This window comes from Rhododendron vialii, chromosome 4a, assembly GCF_030253575.1.
Source record: "Rhododendron vialii isolate Sample 1 chromosome 4a, ASM3025357v1".
In the NCBI taxonomy this organism is placed as follows: domain Eukaryota; kingdom Viridiplantae; phylum Streptophyta; class Magnoliopsida; order Ericales; family Ericaceae; genus Rhododendron; species Rhododendron vialii.
This window is the reverse complement of record NC_080560.1, coordinates 2218007-2234181: the sequence shown is the minus strand read 5'-3', so window position 1 is coordinate 2234181 and position 16175 is coordinate 2218007. Positions and strand designations below refer to the sequence as shown.

Here is a 16175-nt window from a genome sequence, read left to right as displayed (position 1 = left end):
GATTCTTCCAAAACAAAACGTTTTTTGTTTTTGTTTTTCGGTATTCAGTTTTATAGTTAAAAGAAACACAAGAAGAGCTTCAGAAGAATCAGTGTCAAAAGTTCTGGCAAAGATACCGCAGCACGTCAATGTATGTTGTGGTTTCAATTGACAACAGATTTCTAAGAGCGACGGAGAGATGGCTCAGAGAGAAGAAGAACCAAGAATAGTTGACGTAAAGAGACTTGTTTCAGGTGTGGTATACACGAGCGCGCGCGCGCACGCCAGGAAAAATCAATAAATGCTTGCTGCCATGCGGTGCTTCAAAACTTTTTTTCACCACACATGGGTCTCCGCCACAAAGCGCGGGAGAACCAAGAAAGCAAAAGTAATATAATCACTTCAAAAAGTAAACATCATATAATCCTTGCTTGAAAACTCAAAACATCTGCAGTACAACATAACAAGTATCCCAAAGGCCAAAGACCATTGACAAGCATGTCATTTCTGCACTCTCTACTACAAGATCATGGGTAAATTAACCTGTATCCCAATATCTATATTACTTCCATATTCAACAGAATGACTATTGGTTTTATTATACAACAAACCGATCCGTCAAAGAAACGAATATTACCATTACCAAAATCTGTGTGGTCATAACATCCTATTCACACAATGACTAAACCTGCAAATACTTAATAGCCGTCTGAACGTCTTAGTTCCATTTGCGAGGGTTGGACAGAGCTTCTCCATATTTGCGAGAGCATGAGATGTCTCTAGAGCTGGGATAATGCCCTCTAGTCGAGATAATCTCTGAAAATCTGCATGCAAAAAATGAACAGAAAGTATTTAGGAAACTCGGATACATTTCCAAGCCCTGACAACCCCCCTTCTCCACCCCACTACAAACGAACACCGTTTGCGAGAGGTTCGGAGAGGAACCCAACCCTCGAAAGGTAACTGTTTCGTAATCAACTGGAAAAAAGATTGCTAGAATAGCGATTTAAACATTGTATCATTCAGCAGACTTGGTAATCTCTAAAGACTAGAGATCAACAGCAAACACCTATTCCATTTCAAAAAAAGAAAAAAAAAAAAAAAAAGAGCAAACACCGATTGGTGGGTTAACATACTCTGGAAGTTCTTTTTGCTAGAAACTATTGCACTGTAAGCACCCCAGTTTCAGTATCCCATGCATCCAGGTCTTTCTGAAGTCAAAAATTTTCGAACATTGCAAAAGAGGCATAAATAAGCTAATTCCCCTTGACAATATTTTTGCAACACATAATTCATGGACATGATATCACACAAACTCAACCCTTTTAGTAACTCTAGATAACAAGTTCCAAGAAATGCTCTTAGCTGGATAACCCATAGGTATCGTTACGTTTTCGTTGCACCGTTTGAATTCTTCCAACGCGGAAGCTCCAGTTGTGCAAATTGACGGAAGCGTAATTCTTTTACTACCCCATTTTGGTCGAGTGTTTTATCACAGGAGCCTCTGCTTTGAACTTCACATGATTATGTCATAAGAACCAGCGAGCCACAATAGCTAATCCATTCCGATGAATTTGAAAGCAATTCCTTATCTTATCTATGACCTTCTTTTCTTCTTATATTTAATTTCCCTCCATTTGTTTATTTCCCGAAATAAAACTAATCGAAATCGAAATCATCCACCTTGGCCTCTAAGAACTGACTGAAGCAAATTTTGATCGTACGTCAACATGAACAACTAAACTCCATTGCGAAAACAATTGGAGATGTCCAATATCTTCAAACAACGACCAAGATAACCATAAAAAAAAATCCCATAAAAAGAGTACCGTTGTTACAGTTAGGGTTGAAGGGTGGAAGAATAGAAGAGACCTGTGTTGCAATGGCAGCGAGACCAGTCCCGTGAATTCCTCCGGGCTTCGGTGACTTCCTCAGCTGTAGAGCGCGATGAAAATCCATAAGCTGAACAACCCCAGAACTCTCTCTCTCTCTCTCTCTTAAGCTGAACAACCCCAGAACTCTCTCTCTCTCTCTCTCTCTCTCTCTCTCTTAAACATCCAGTGATAAAATGGGTTTCATCCGGTATGGCCATATCTATTTTCATAAAAATAATCTCACACAAATCATCTCCGATTATGCTTTAACCAGTGTCCGATTGATATTATCTTAAACAAGATTTATCATCTCGACATTTTCTACAACCTGAACTGTTTCGATGATACAAATAGGCACGGGTTCACAATTGATCAATTACACCACGCAATCCCTGCAACGGGAGCCTTGAACTGGTGCGGCGTCGTTTTGATGGACTTCGCATGTTAAAGATGAGAAGTCATTGAAATTACGTCGTTCTGAAGAGAACAAGATTCAAAGAACACTCAGGGGGAATTTTCTACCTGTGTGGTTAATCTTTCGATGATCTGAGACAATCAATTTGTAGAAGTCGTTAAGATCATTCCCCGTGTCAAAAATCAAGCCAATCGGATTCAGATTGATACCTGATCTTGACGTGTTTCTGTTCATTTTTGTTTCTTAAAATTCGTTCGGCTACACTGAATGAAAACTATCAAAACCCGTTTCCCTATGATATTCAAAAGAATGAAAACGCTGTCGTATGGGATGTCGAGCACCATCTTCTTCTTCTCCAGATAACCGAAACCAGAATCAACGGAGAAATTTTGCAGGAATCTTCAAAACCCAAATCTCAACTTCTTCTTCCAAAATTACCCGTCAGTTCTCCTTCTTTTCTTCTTCTTCTTCTTTGAATAGATGGCCGAGAACTATTACATGGCCGGAAACTTGTACACTTTGGCCGCGAACTTTGTCATTTGGACGCCGAATTGAATAACATAGCCCCAAACTTTTGCGTCATGGCCGGAAACTTTTACATTATGTCCACAAACTTTTGCATCATGGCTGCAAACTTTGACAATGTAACCGCAAAATTTTACTATCATGGCCGCAAACTTTGACAATATAGGCGCAAAGTACTACTTGCAAACGGTATAAGATTAGGAAAATATGGTCCTAAAATAACTATGTGCATACAGTATAGTCCATTCATTTCTATTATATGAATTCAAAAAAAAGAAAAATGTACGAACATAGCGTTAGTCGCCTAGTCGGTACTTTTTGCAGAGTCGACAATCCAGGCCTCCCAAGAGCATATATCCTTCTTTTGTATGAAGAAATTATAATGACCTTTGATAGCATCAACAATCAGATGTTATTATCCCCGGTTGTGCAAAATGAACGACACTGGTTTATTTCGGGACACATCGAGTAGGCGACTCTCATTACTAGAACTTTTGGAACGGCTTGAAGAAAATCTTGTTGGGGTGATTAGCTTTGTAAAGTTGTCAATTTTAGCAAGGTCGACGCACATACCAATGCGCTCTTATGGTTTATAGATACATCGGACAATGGAGCTTGAGAGTGTTCTCCCGAATGAACTCTGTTGGATTTAAGTTTTTTCATGTTTGTAACACATTGTCTATAGTGCCAAAACGAAATTTAGAACTTGGACAAAAGGCTTCTTTTTTTCATTTTTTTTATGCTCTGTTTATTTCAAAGTAGAACTTTTTTCGGTAAAACGAATTTTGCGATTTTTTTTTGGGTATTTGGTTTATAGTTTGAAGGAAACACAACAAGAGCTTTAGAACAATCAGTGTCAACAAGGCAGGTTCATGTCAATTAAAGATGCAGCTGCACATCAATGTATGTTGTGGTTGCAATTGACACAGATTTCTTAGACTTAGAGCAAGGGAGAGATGGGTCAAAGATAGAAGTAGAGATGGGTCACAGATTTCTTAGACTTAGACTTAGTTTTGACATATAGAGACATGTTTAAGGTGTGAAACACGAGGGGAAAAATTATAAAATGCTCCTAAAACACCGTCAGGTGGTGGCTCTGTGACCTTTTTTTTCACGACACAATCACAAGTGGATTTGGATTCCATCACAAAGTGTGACTCCTACATGAATATGTAGTGAAGAAGAGCCCTAGCGCATCCCTTGGTGGCACTCCAAGAAAATGCTATCCCCATGTTTTATACCGGCAAACATTGAAAAATGGGCAAAATATTTTTCAAACAAACAGAGCCTAACTTGAATCTGAGAAATTTGAAACATTGTTTCTCTTTCTTGATCGGCAACCTGAAAATATTCTTCTGGTGGAGTGAGATACAATTGTACTCAACAGTATATCCTCCCTCTTCCATTTCATGAGACAAGGAGAAACCATAACAGCAAAAGGAACAGAATCACTTCAAAGAGTAACATCACCAAATCCTTCCCTCAAACTCAAAACATCTGCAGTACAACATCAAAGTATCCCAAAATGACAATTGACAGGCATGTCATTTCGGCATACTCTCCAATGAGATGAATAAACAAGAATTCGAATCTCTTTATTGATTCCAAATACAACAGAAAGACCATTGGTTTCATTATACAACAAACTGATCAATTTTTACCTAAGAAGATAACAAAATTTGTGTGGTCATGAAATCCTGTTCACACCATGATTAAATCTGCAAATACTTGAGGGCTGTCTGGACATCCTTGTCTCCTCTGCCACTGCAGTTAAGCACAAGCTTAGTTCCATTTGCGAGGGTCGGACAAAGCTTCTCCAGATATGCGAGAGCATGAGATGTCTCCAGAGCTGGGATGATGCCCTCTAGTCGAGATAATCTCTGAAAAGCTGCATGCAAAGGAAGAACAGAAAAGTATTTAGGAAACTAGGATGCGGTTTCAAGCCCCGGTGACCCCTTCCCCTCCCCCATACAAAGAACAACAGTGGGGAGAGGAACCCCAGCCGTTACAACAATACAACTACCATGTAACAAGGATGATGATTGAGGTAGAAAAAAATTTCAAAACTGTGCAAAGAAAAGTACTTTGTAATCAATCGGAAAAAGATTGCTAGAATAATGATTCATTGCCGATCAGAAAAAATAGAGATTTAGGTTTGTATCATATATCAGACTAGCTAGTCTCTAAAGACTGTAGGTTAAAAGCACATAACTATTGGTGGGTTACTTTCGCTAGGAATTATTGCACTGTAGGCACAAGATTATGGAATAGAAGAATCTAATAGAGGAAAATTATTACCTCAGTTCAAACGCAAGTGCACAAAGATTTTGTATTAAAAGTTAGAGCCCAAGTTTCTCTCTCTCAAGAAAACAAAACAACATCAGCTATCCTAGAAATAAAAAAATAAAAAAAAGATGCTGGCCTATGTTGTCAAAACAAAAAAATCAATTGCAGTAACAAAATCATGAACATTAACCATAGTTGACAATCGCCAGACAATTATGAGCACATAGAGCAGCATAGCGGAATACGCAGACCTGGAAAAAGAAACTTAAAATGCCAAATTTCACACCTTCCAACGCCTCTTCGTCTGTGATGCTATAGTATTCAGCACGTCCCAAGTCTTTTAGAAAGCTGTGTTCTGGTCCAACTCCAGGGTAGTCCAAGCTATTTGACAAAACATATATTCCTTAAGTTAGGCAGAATAGCGAATAAACATAATGGCTACTCCACTGAGGAAAGATCAGTAAGATTTCTTTACCCTGCACTAATGGAATGGGGCTCAACAATTTGCCCATCATCATCCTGCAGTAAATAGCTCATAGCTCCATGCAGCACCCCAACCTCCCCTTTGGTCAAGGTAGCAGCATGCTTACCGCTATCCAATCCAAAACCTGCAGCTTCCACACCAATCAATCTGACATCTTCGTCGTCAACAAATTCATGAAAGAGTCCCATGGCATTTGAACCTCCACCAACACATGCAACAAGAATGTCTGGTTTCCCCCCCCATTTTTCCAATGCTTGTTTCCTTGTCTCTTTACCAATCACCGCATGAAACTCTCGTACCATCATGGGGTATGGATGTGGCCCAGCAACAGAACCCAAGATGTAATGGGTGGATTCCACATTAGTGACCCAGTCCCTTATGGCTTCGGATGTAGCATCCTTCAGAGTGGCTGTCCCAGAATGAACTGCCCTAACCTATAATGGAAAAAACTCAAACATTCTGTCAACGGAAGCAACATGCATGAAAAGCAATTCTATTATTATTGATCACACAAGGAAAAGTGATTGAAAAAACTATCAAGGCAATGGGAGAAATAAAACCCACTGAAGTGGATTGATAATGAGACAAGATATCTCACACTCCAGTAAATAGCGACAGGATAGTTCAGCACAATTCATGTCAAACTTAATATTATTACAGATAGGAAAGACCATAACAGGACCAAGTTATCATTGTGAAATAGAATGCCAGTGAAACTCCTACACAGCGTTCAAAATTGTAATAGACAATCGAGATACATATGCAATGAAGACAACTATTACGTCGAAAACAAGTAGGTAAATCAAAACAATTTTTCTTCCAATCTTTGCTACTCACAACTTCATTGATGTGTTTTGCCAAAAAATGTCCATCCTTCTAAACCAAGTTACAGGTTCAAAAACCACTTGGTTAACGATAGCATGGACTAATGAACTTAGAATAAATCAACCAGGGGAAGCTGTATCTACTTATCCATCATTAAGGAACAAAAGTAGATCAGCTGATCAATGTAATGAAGTTCCAATTGACGCAAGTATGGAAAACATACCTCAGCTCCAAGAAGCTTCATTCTGAAGACATTTAATGCTTGCCTTTCCATATCTTGAGCACCCATATAAATAATACACTCTAAGCCAAACCGGGCACATACGGTAGCAGTGGCAACTCCATGCTGACCGGCCCCAGTTTCAGCAATAATGCGTTTCTTCCCCAGGCGCTTGGCAAGCAGAGCTTGAGCCACGGCATTGTTGATTTTGTGGGCACCGGTATGATTGAGATCTTCCCTCTTGAGGTAAATGTGTGGCCCTTCGCCATTGGGACGCTTATAGTGCTCAGTAAGCCTTTCAGCAAAATAAAGAGGGCTCTCCCTACCAACATAATCTTTCAGTATCCCGTCCAGTTCTTTCTGAAGTTAAAAATTTTCAACGTATATTACTAAGATTGCAAAAGAGGCCTAACTCGAGAAAGGAATATTCCTAAGAAGCCATTTACCCATAACAATATTTTTGCAACACATAATTCAGGAACATGACAGTAGACAAAATCATCCCTTCTAAAACTAGATATTACTCAAACAGACAACCTAAACTTAACCACTGCAATGTACCAAAGCCGCAATCCTTCAATTACCCTTACCCATTTTTTATTAGCCCCTAAAAAAAACATGAAATAACTCAAACAGACACCCCGAAGTCTACTCTCATTTTTTCTTAACAACTGCAATGAAAAAAACTCAATCTTTCAATTCACCAACAATTTAGGATCATACCTTACAAAAACACATGAGATTTCTCAACAAACCAATCACAATCGAATGCTGAAGCAAAATTAACCAGACAACCGCAATGAAACTTTAACAACCGCAATGAAAAAAAAACTCTATCTTTCAATTCCCTTACATCATTACCCCCTTACAAATAAACAAATTTCTCAACAATCCAATCACAACCGAATGCTGAAACAAACAAACATTCAATCCTTTACGTTCCTAACAAATTTACCAATAGACCGACCCTAAAAAAAACCCAAATAAAAGTACAATACCAATTTTTCAATTCCCTTAACAATACCCACACACAAAAAAAAAATACGTTTCTCAACAATCCGGATTCTGAAAACAAAACGAACAAACCTGAAACTCTTGGTCCTTGGAGAGATACCGGAACGCAGATTCGAGCTCAGTGAGAGCGTGCATTAGGGTTTCGGGCACATACTTCCCGCCAAACTTACCGAACCTTCCAAACGGGTCGGGTCTCAATTGCACCGCGGCCGGGGCCATCGTCGAGTCTTTGGTTAAGGTACATACGATGGAACCCCTGGTAGAGGGGGAAGGGCAGGGCGTAAATTTGCGGAATCGGGAGGGCAAGTGGGAGGGGTTTTTGAATGATATCGGCGGAGCTTGGGTTGTTCTGCAACCGGCCATGTGAGAAGAGAGATAGAGGATAGCGGTGAAGCAGGCTGAGGGGAGAGAGAGAGAGAGAGAGAGAGAGAGAAATTTTATGGAGATTTCAGATTTGTATGGAAATTCAATAAATAGGGTAATAAATGGCGGTGGCGGGTGATTCTTTGGTATTGGTCCAGCAAGTCGGGAAGTGGATCATTTCAGGTGGGCCATTGGGCTAGGGTTAAGAATTCACAGTCCAAGTTACTGAGCCTGGGCTACTCTTTTTGCCACAGGCTATCCCACCTAACCGTAAACTTTTGCATTTGATTTTGGCCTCAATTTTTGGGTACCTAGCCACAAACTTTTGAATGTGGCCAAAAACTTTTCATACCTGGACATAAAAAAAATACTCGGCCTCAAACTAATGCACTTGGTCTCGAATTTTTGCTCTTAGCCACGAACTTTTGCACCTAGCCTCACACTATTGCCTCACACTATTGCACCTGGCTGCGAACTTTTATCCATGGCCGCAAACTATTGCATTTGGCCGTAAACTTTTGCTCTTGGGTGCAAACTATTGCACTTGGTCGCAAACTTTTGCTCATGGCCGCTAATTATTACATTTGGTTGCGACTTTTACTCTTAGCCGCAAACTATTCCATTTTTTTCGTCTAAAAGATAAGGAAATTGATTTTACCATTCTATTTTTCTCTTATGCCACTCCTTTCTCTTACAATACAAATCACTTAATATATACACGAATGGCATTAGAGAAAAAAAGAGCGACAAAATCACTCGAAAAAACAAATTTTAAAATGTGTTGGGATGAACGAACCCAGACCCAATACCCTATCACCGGCCTAGTACCCACCCGCCACGCTCTCTCACTCTCTCTCTCCGCTTCTTTGAGAGCGACACAGCATTCCCTGTTTTCCTCTCACTCCACGGAGAACCACATCGTCTCGGTAAGTTCCTCGTCTTTCAACAATTTTCTGTCCAAAATACTTTAGTTCAATCCAAAAGACATCATTTTGTCGCATGCTCCCGAACAACTGTTAGATCATACTGTGGGTAACAAACCTTTGTTTTCTACCAGACTCGCGTTAATCACCTTTGATTTTAGGGTCTGACTAGGTTTTGCTTTTTTGGTGCCCTAGGTCAGTATTCGTTGCAATTTTTCAGCCACAAATGTGTTAATTTTAGTCCCCGGCAGTTTAATGTCGATTGTACTGGTTGACTGTTAGGTTTCTTGTACAGCTAAATGGTCTATTGTTTTTCATTCAAGGGTTTGATTCTGACTATTGTTTTTCATTCAAGGGTTTGTTTTTCATTCTTGTACAGCTAAATATTGTTACTTTCCCATCGTTGTTAAGCGTTTTTGGTGCCCTAGGTTAGTATTTGTTGCAAATTTTCAGGCTTAAATATTGAAAATTTAGTTCCCGGCAGTTTATTGTCAATTATACTGGTTGAATGTTAGGTTTCTTATATAGTTTAATGTTCTATGTGATTTTCATTCATGGGTTTGATTGAGACTCTTTGTAGGGATATAAAAATTGTTACTTTACCTTTAGCTCTTCCAATTTTGTGGGTAAGCAAAACAAGGTTAGGGAGATGATTTGCAAATATGTTTTTTTTTGTGGTTGTTTTGGCAGTTGGATGTAGAAAAATTGTGCATTGTTATTTCGAGCTTCTATCTATTCAAGTTGAGAGATTAGTGCCCCTGCCACCCCTCACCACACACTTATTCGGAGTTCATACACTTAGTCTGGGCCCCACAGAAATGTGTACCACGTGGCAGTGCAAGGGGCAATCAATACTTTTTCATTCAAGTCTGTTGCTGTATGAGAAATCTGGAAAGGATAGGAATTTGAATTTTGGATCTAAATATTTCAAGTAGCTAAGACCCAATAGAGCAAGACTTTAACGGTGATTTGTTCAATTTAGATTGGTGGAGGTAAGCTTTTGTTTTTCACATGCCCTTTCTTATGTTTTCTCGGCAGCAATAGGTAGGACGTAATGGTATTGAAGATATATTTCAGGCTTTGTGCATCAAGTGAAATTTATAGTTTGGGATTTTGGTTGATTTCTGATTGGCAGATACAGTATTGCACGTTTTATTTCACACAAGTCTCGTGTGCTCAGTGTCACCAATGGGACGTAATTCATCTACTCATTCTGAATCGCCGGTTAGGGGTCGAAGTTCTCCTCGTAGAAGGAGCCCACCTCGAAGAGAAAAGTCTCCACCTCGTCACAGGAGTTCACACAAGGCAATATCTCCGCCAAGAGACAAACCTGCAAACCAAACCAGGTCCCCAAGACGTGGAAAGTCAAGGTCGCCTTCACCTCGCACGAAAAGGTTAAAGAGAGCTGAAGTTGAAAGAGGGACCGAGAAAGTGAGTGTGAGCAGGGAGAATGAGAGGCACAACTCCAGGGGAGATGACAGGGCTACACGCAGGGAAAGGGGTTCGGAAAAGGAAGTGCCGAGTGAGAAAAGGGAGAGAAGATCAGGAAGAGATGCAGCTGATGGGGGGTCTTCTAGATCAAGACATGGGCGGTCAACTTCGCCATCAGATCGTCACCGCAGTAGTAGACACAGATCTCGCTCACCTCGTGTGGCTAGTGATAAGAGCGAGGTGTCTGGTGATATCCAATCCTTAAACCCATACATTTGTGTATATTATGCTTTTGTTTTAATCTTCTTGTACCTCTGTTGAAAAATCTTGGCCATACGATCTAAGTGGTGAATGCATGCACACTGCTTTTCAATTGGTTTTAGTCCAACAAGAGTATGTTCTAAACCACTGGATTCCATAGACCGTTCTTTAATCCCCTACCTGTTATGGTAAAAATACTAAAAAATGAGTAGAGGAGGAGAATTCTTGAAGGTACTAAGTTACTAACAAAAGGAAGCACATTTCAAGCACTATTTTTTCCTCTTGGCACTCGTTTGTTTGAGGCATAAGCTGTGCCAGGTTTTAGTAGCTAGCCATGACTCGTTCTTTTTCTATTTTTTCCGTTATACTGATACTATTACCTATTATTATTATTATTGTTATTATCATTATTACTGTTATTTGTAGACTTTAATTTGTAATAGACCTTATTTTGTTTAGATATTTACTTGATTTTTGCTAAATGTGGGCTTCGCATGTGGCCCAATCAAAAACTTCTGGAGCCTGTATGATAGACCGTCCTGCGCAAGCCTTGCTTTTATTTTGCTTATATGTCCTTTTAAAATCTGTCTGTAGAGTTACTAAGGTTGTCATTTTATATTTGTGGTGATGGGATGTTTTTTTGGCCTGTGACAAAACTTGCATAGTAGTTTTAAAATTGGGAGTCCTATTTGGGTTGAATTTATTTTGATTGAGGATCATTTCTTGCAACACAGTCCCGGGCTCCATGTCCTTTGTTTCTGTGTTGTCTGCTCTGTTGTTCAAATAGTTTGTCTGACCATTACTATATGTTTTTTAGGTGACAAACTCGACAGGAGCTGAACATAGGTGAGCTGCTAACCGAACTTTTAATCTTTTTAGCAATTTCCTTCAGACTTTTCCCCACTTGAGAAAAACTATTCTTGCGAATAGATATTTGCAGTCGCCCTGCCTCATATATTAAGCATTCCATAGGAAGAACTTGGTTACTGTTTCAGACCCTGCTGCTTTGGTAGAATTTAGTTTATGAAAATGGGGTTGTATCATTATTCAATTGAATTACAGCGCTGTAAAGATCATAACCAATCATCTGCTTGATGTTGCTTTTTCTCAACGTTCTTGCTTCCTCTTCTTACTTTGATATGATGTTGCTGAGAAATCCCAGTTTTGAAATCTGAATTGAGTCAACCATAAACCTCCATTACTGGTGAAACAAATTTGAAAAAATCTGCTGCGTTTGCTTCTCTTTTATCTGAGACCTCAAATAGTCTGGAAAAACTTGCAATGAGCAGTGATCACGCGGAGTAGTGGCCACAAATTGCTCTGGACACTTTCCCTATTTTGAAGAAATAATGCTAATACAAATCTTCGCCTATTTTTGTTGTACTCTTCCAAAGTCCCACTCTGTGAGGGTCTCTCATAACGTCAACCCCATTTCTCTGCAATCACCCTCCTCTATAGACTTGCTTCTATTTCCATGGCACATCTTACCACAGGTCCACAGCTTACCACAGTCTTGTTAAACAAATCTAGCTTGCTAGAGACTACTTTCCTCCCTTAGTAGACAAACACATCTTCTTCCAATCTATTTTTCATGACTAAGAAAATTTTATAGGACGGCTCCCAATCGTTTGTCTGAGTTAGAAATTTAAGGTACCCTGTTGAAATAGCTGTCCAAGATTCTTGATCTATGAATAGTTACCCTCATGTGACCACCCAAGTGCCACCGGTGCTTTTATAACGGATCTCATATACTGGACTACCAGTTTTGGCTAACAACTCTTGAAATATTTGTGTAAAATTCTTGAGGCCTTGTCAGGTTCTCTAGACTTCTTTTCTAAGTTTCCAAGTTTATGTTGTCTGATAGAGGTCGATGTCAGGTTTATATTTGAGTTCTTTCCGTTCCTATAATCGTTAGTTTGGCGAGATTTCTCACAAGGTAGGTACTCATATTTTGAGGGTAATCATGGCATCTCATTGTATCTTCTGTTCTATTGTTCTTCTGTTTGATATAAGTTTCATAATTAGGGTTTCACTTGAGCAGGAATGGTGATAATGATTCAGTAGCTATAATGAAGGCCACTGAAGAGGCCCTGGAAACAAAGGAGAAGGTAAGGTTTTGCTTGGTCTGCCAAGTTCTCTACTCTGATGAAAAATTGGGTATATTCAGGGATAAAGAATAAGCCTTGGGTGTTTCCATTTGCAACATCATGATTTTACACTCAGTAGATTTGCTTGTCTTGCATACATTCTATCTTCTTATTAAGTTCATGATTTGCAGCAAAAGCCTTCATTCGAGCTCTCTGGGAAGCTTGCTGCAGAAACTAATCGAGTCAAAGGTGATAATCCAATTGACTTCAGCTTATATAAGGAATTTCATTCCATTCTTTGCCTGGCTGAATGGTGACTCAATTCCATCTGAAGTGCTGTTGTAATCCCCCTCTTATGTATTGGCAGTCCCTCGCCTTCCTACTTCCCTATTCTTGTTGATACATAATTTACCTGCATTTTAAGCTGATCATAGTGAAGTGTGAGGAAAAAGATGTTTTGGAGATTAGTTGGTACGAGATTCTATGTCATGTTATATATTTCATTCCTTGCCTAATTAGATATTACTTCTTCAGGTGTGACCCTGCTCTTCAATGAACCCCCGGAAGCTAGAAAACCAGATATAAGATGGAGACTTTATGTTTTCAAGGGCGGTGAAGTGCTTAATGGTAGGTTTTTTGGGGAATGCATCATTCATCTTACTTCTTCCAAGTTTTAGTTAGACAATTCTTGTGAGGGATTTTTGATTGTTGGATCACTAAATTGCATACAAAGCTGAAGTTCCTGGAGATGGGTGAGGCTTGATTTCCATAATTGTTGTAGTGTTAATGCAGCTGTGATTGCTCTATTCCTTAGTTACTTTTGCTAATTGTAATGTGTATAAGAATGAAATTTTGGTTGTTACAGTTCATAAATTAAGTCCCTGACTTGCAATGGTGCTTCTAAGAGTATGTCTATTGAACAGAACCCCTTTACGTTCATCGCCAAAGTTGTTACCTATTCGGGAGAGAGAGGAGGGTAGCAGATATCCCGACGGACCATCCATCCTGTAGCAAACAACATGCTGTGCTTCAATATCGGTTTGTTCATTAATAGCTTTTTCCATAATCCTGTAATGGCATTGAACATTCTCATAATAGTTTCCTTTTATTTGTTTGTCAGCCAAGTGGAAAAGGAGCAACCTGATGGTACTTCATCGAAGAAAGTTTGGTGAGACCTGAAACAAATGATAGATCACCTTCATGAATGAAGAAGCAATATCTTGTATGCAATTCTAACTATGATTTTCTTATTGATTTTATCCCACATGATAGGCCTTACTTGATGGACCTCGGAAGCACAAATGGAACTTTCGTTAATGTAAGCAATTCATAATAGTGTCTTCTTCCCTGTTAATATGGTTTTCTTTTTGAACTCGGAGGCTCTGTTTAAACTGATTTTCATTAGGTTCCCATACTCTGATTTAACTTTTGCTTCTGTGGTGCAGGAAAATCGCATTGAGCCTGAACGTTATTACGAACTTTTTGAAAGAGACACTATTAAGTTTGGTAATAGCAGGTAGGCGGTTTTTCAAGACCTAGGTGAACTTATTGAACGCTTGGAGCTGATTATTTGCTAATCTATCTTATCCTGTGGTGATATTGGCGAATTATTGACTCTTCATTTATACCTAGGACATTGTCATTCAGCCCTGGCATGTGCGTTGATGAAAATTTTTGATTCAGTTTTGTATGTTGAATGCCCAGTGTTTCTGGCTTGGTTATTCTCTTATGAAGTTACTTTTCTACCTTTTGAATTGGTGCCTGTAAAGTTCGTATCCATTTCTTTTTACCTAGAGTTGTCACTGGTTTATGCTTGAACCTTTAGGGGGATGTTAAAATTTTTGTACCTCTTGTTACCTGGAACATGGACTGTTCTTGTAAGTAATCAGTATGGGAACGTGATCTTCCAGATAACCTAAATGGTGGTATGGTTAGGTGGGGCTATGTTTGTTAGATCTAGTGGCACTGCAATTATGGGATAGGGATGGGAACTTGGTATTCCACCTATGGTGCTGGTTTTGTTAGATCTAGTGGTAGTTGTGATTATCTTGTTGCATTGGACAAGTTTCTCTGTTGATTTCTTGTTGACTTAATTTGAAGGTCATGTTCGACATTGCTGCATTTGCTTGGCTATGTTCATGTTGTGATTGTAGTCATGAGTACCAGCCCTCGCCAAGATTGGGTTCATCCACTTTCTTGTGGGTTCTCGTTATTTGGAGCATGTTACTTCTTTCCTATAACTAGAGAAGTGCATATTGCCTATTTTTGTTGATTTCCTCGATGATATTCTTTATATGCTGCATTATTACGTTTGCTGTTCTAATTGATCCTGCTTTGTTTGGGATTTGCAGCCGAGAATATGTACTACTGCACGAGAACTCAGCAGCATGAGTCAATTCAATTCACTGAATTAGCATTAAGAGATATCGAGAGATCTTGTTTGGAAAAGCCAAATTTCACTTTTGTCTAGTGATCAAATAGTACATCGTTGCCTAAGTATTGAACTTGATGGAGTATCCACTTCAAGACATGTTGGAACTACAAGGGTATTCTAAGAAGATTCACATTTCCTTGATCGGTGATGGTTTTTCTGCACTCAATTACAGCGTGGACTTGTGACTATTCGGTGGATTTTGTTTGATCGGGACAGGTTTCTTTCAACTTTTGTTTGCATTTGAAATCCTGTCTGTTGGTGCTTCACTTCTGCTCGTCTCTCTGTGAGAAAATGGTGGTGGTGCTCCAATACGGCCTTGGAACCGTTCTCTTCTTTTTTTGTTATTTTTAATCTTTGACAGGGGAACCCTAGATATTATGCTAACTTACGAAGTTGGTTTGGGCTTGGGTTTTGGAATTCCTCTTGTAATGGCTTCATCGAGTTCACATCAACTACTGACTATACCTTACCTTTTCGAAGAAGCTTGGTACTGCTTCTTGAGGATTATCTATTGTGTAAGCCGAGCGAATCATGGTTTTAGATTGTATCAGACCATCTCGATGTTTTAAATTGAGGGTTTTAGATTGGTTAAATTTATTCTGACAAGTCTTACAGATATAGATTCTTTTTGGATCTATTCTTAGAATGTGCTGGGATTGCAAACGGCTTTCATAGATCGAAGGCTCTGTGTATATTGTAGTTGGATGATTATGTGGATGCTATAATTCTTTTTCGACAATTCAGGTGTCCGAGCAAGTTAACGTGCCCCTCGACTAATCCTGGAAGATCAATTTCACTGTTTCCCAGCACCAGATTAAAGGCGATAAGGAGGAATGTCACTAGCGTGTGAGCCTTGGGGTAACTGGAGAAACTATGGAGGTGCTGTTGCTGTTGAGATCAACAGTTCTGATCAGATCATGATTGTAATGTCGCGATTTTCAGTAACATTAATAAAACATTTCCACATAATTTCCATTATTAAAGTCACTCAACATAAAATGAATTCTGAAATTAGTTTTTTTTTTTGGGTCAACCTACAGCCGTATAATTAAGT

General features: G+C 39.2%; 2 protein-coding genes and 1 long non-coding RNA gene across 4 annotated transcripts; 1 reads left to right on the top strand and 2 right to left on the bottom strand.

Annotated features, from left to right (window-relative positions):
• Positions 1-380: 380 nt before the first annotated feature.
• On the bottom strand, positions 381-2492 carry LOC131322552 (uncharacterized). The gene is made up of 2 exons (XR_009198888.1): positions 1852-2492; positions 381-803 (listed from the first exon to the last, which is right to left on the bottom strand). It is a non-coding gene; the product is annotated as an uncharacterized LOC131322552 (long non-coding RNA).
• Positions 2493-4245: 1753 nt separating this feature from the next.
• LOC131321704 (tryptophan synthase beta chain 1) lies at positions 4246-8088 on the bottom strand. Its single transcript, XM_058352597.1, has 5 exons — positions 7695-8088; positions 6612-6968; positions 5555-5997; positions 5366-5460; positions 4246-4681 (listed from the first exon to the last, which is right to left on the bottom strand). The coding sequence occupies exons 1-5, from the start codon at positions 7983-7985 to the stop codon at positions 4506-4508; spliced, it is 1362 nt and encodes a 453-aa protein (XP_058208580.1). The 5' UTR covers positions 7986-8088; the 3' UTR covers positions 4246-4505.
• A 661-nt stretch (positions 8089-8749) lies between these two features.
• On the top strand, positions 8750-15718 carry LOC131321705 (FHA domain-containing protein DDL). Of its 2 annotated transcripts, XM_058352598.1 has the most exons (12): positions 8750-8911; positions 9288-9336; positions 10044-10579; positions 11418-11446; positions 12642-12708; positions 12879-12936; positions 13222-13314; positions 13611-13725; positions 13808-13855; positions 13960-14005; positions 14133-14203; positions 15039-15718. In XM_058352598.1, the coding sequence occupies exons 1-12, from the start codon at positions 8762-8764 to the stop codon at positions 15076-15078; spliced, it is 1302 nt and encodes a 433-aa protein (XP_058208581.1). In that variant the 5' UTR covers positions 8750-8761; the 3' UTR covers positions 15079-15718. The 2 variants fall into 2 exon arrangements, with proteins under 2 accessions (XP_058208581.1, XP_058208582.1); XM_058352599.1 differs by lacking the exon at positions 9288-9336 and having other exon boundaries at positions 8776-8911.
• The last annotated feature ends 457 nt before the right edge of the window (positions 15719-16175 follow it).

What these genes read in the sequence shown, in the direction of transcription:
- LOC131321705 (XM_058352598.1), top strand. Translation starts at nt 8,762, where the DNA reads ATGTGTTGGGATGAACGAACCCAGACCCAATACCCTATCACCGGCCTA. An exon ending in AGAAACTAATCGAGTCAAAG is followed by an intron (nt 12,937 to 13,221) that starts GTGATAATCCAA and finishes TTACTTCTTCAG; the next exon opens with GTGTGACCCTGCTCTTCAAT. An exon ending in CAAATGGAACTTTCGTTAAT is followed by an intron (nt 14,006 to 14,132) that starts GTAAGCAATTCA and finishes TCTGTGGTGCAG; the next exon opens with GAAAATCGCATTGAGCCTGA.
- LOC131321704 (XM_058352597.1), bottom strand. Translation starts at nt 7,985, where the DNA reads ATGGCCGGTTGCAGAACAACCCAAGCTCCGCCGATATCATTCAAAAAC. An exon ending in TGAAGCTTCTTGGAGCTGAG is followed by an intron (nt 5,998 to 6,611) that starts GTATGTTTTCCA and finishes TTTCCATTATAG; the next exon opens with GTTAGGGCAGTTCATTCTGG. An exon ending in CCCCATTCCATTAGTGCAGG is followed by an intron (nt 5,461 to 5,554) that starts GTAAAGAAATCT and finishes TTTGTCAAATAG; the next exon opens with CTTGGACTACCCTGGAGTTG.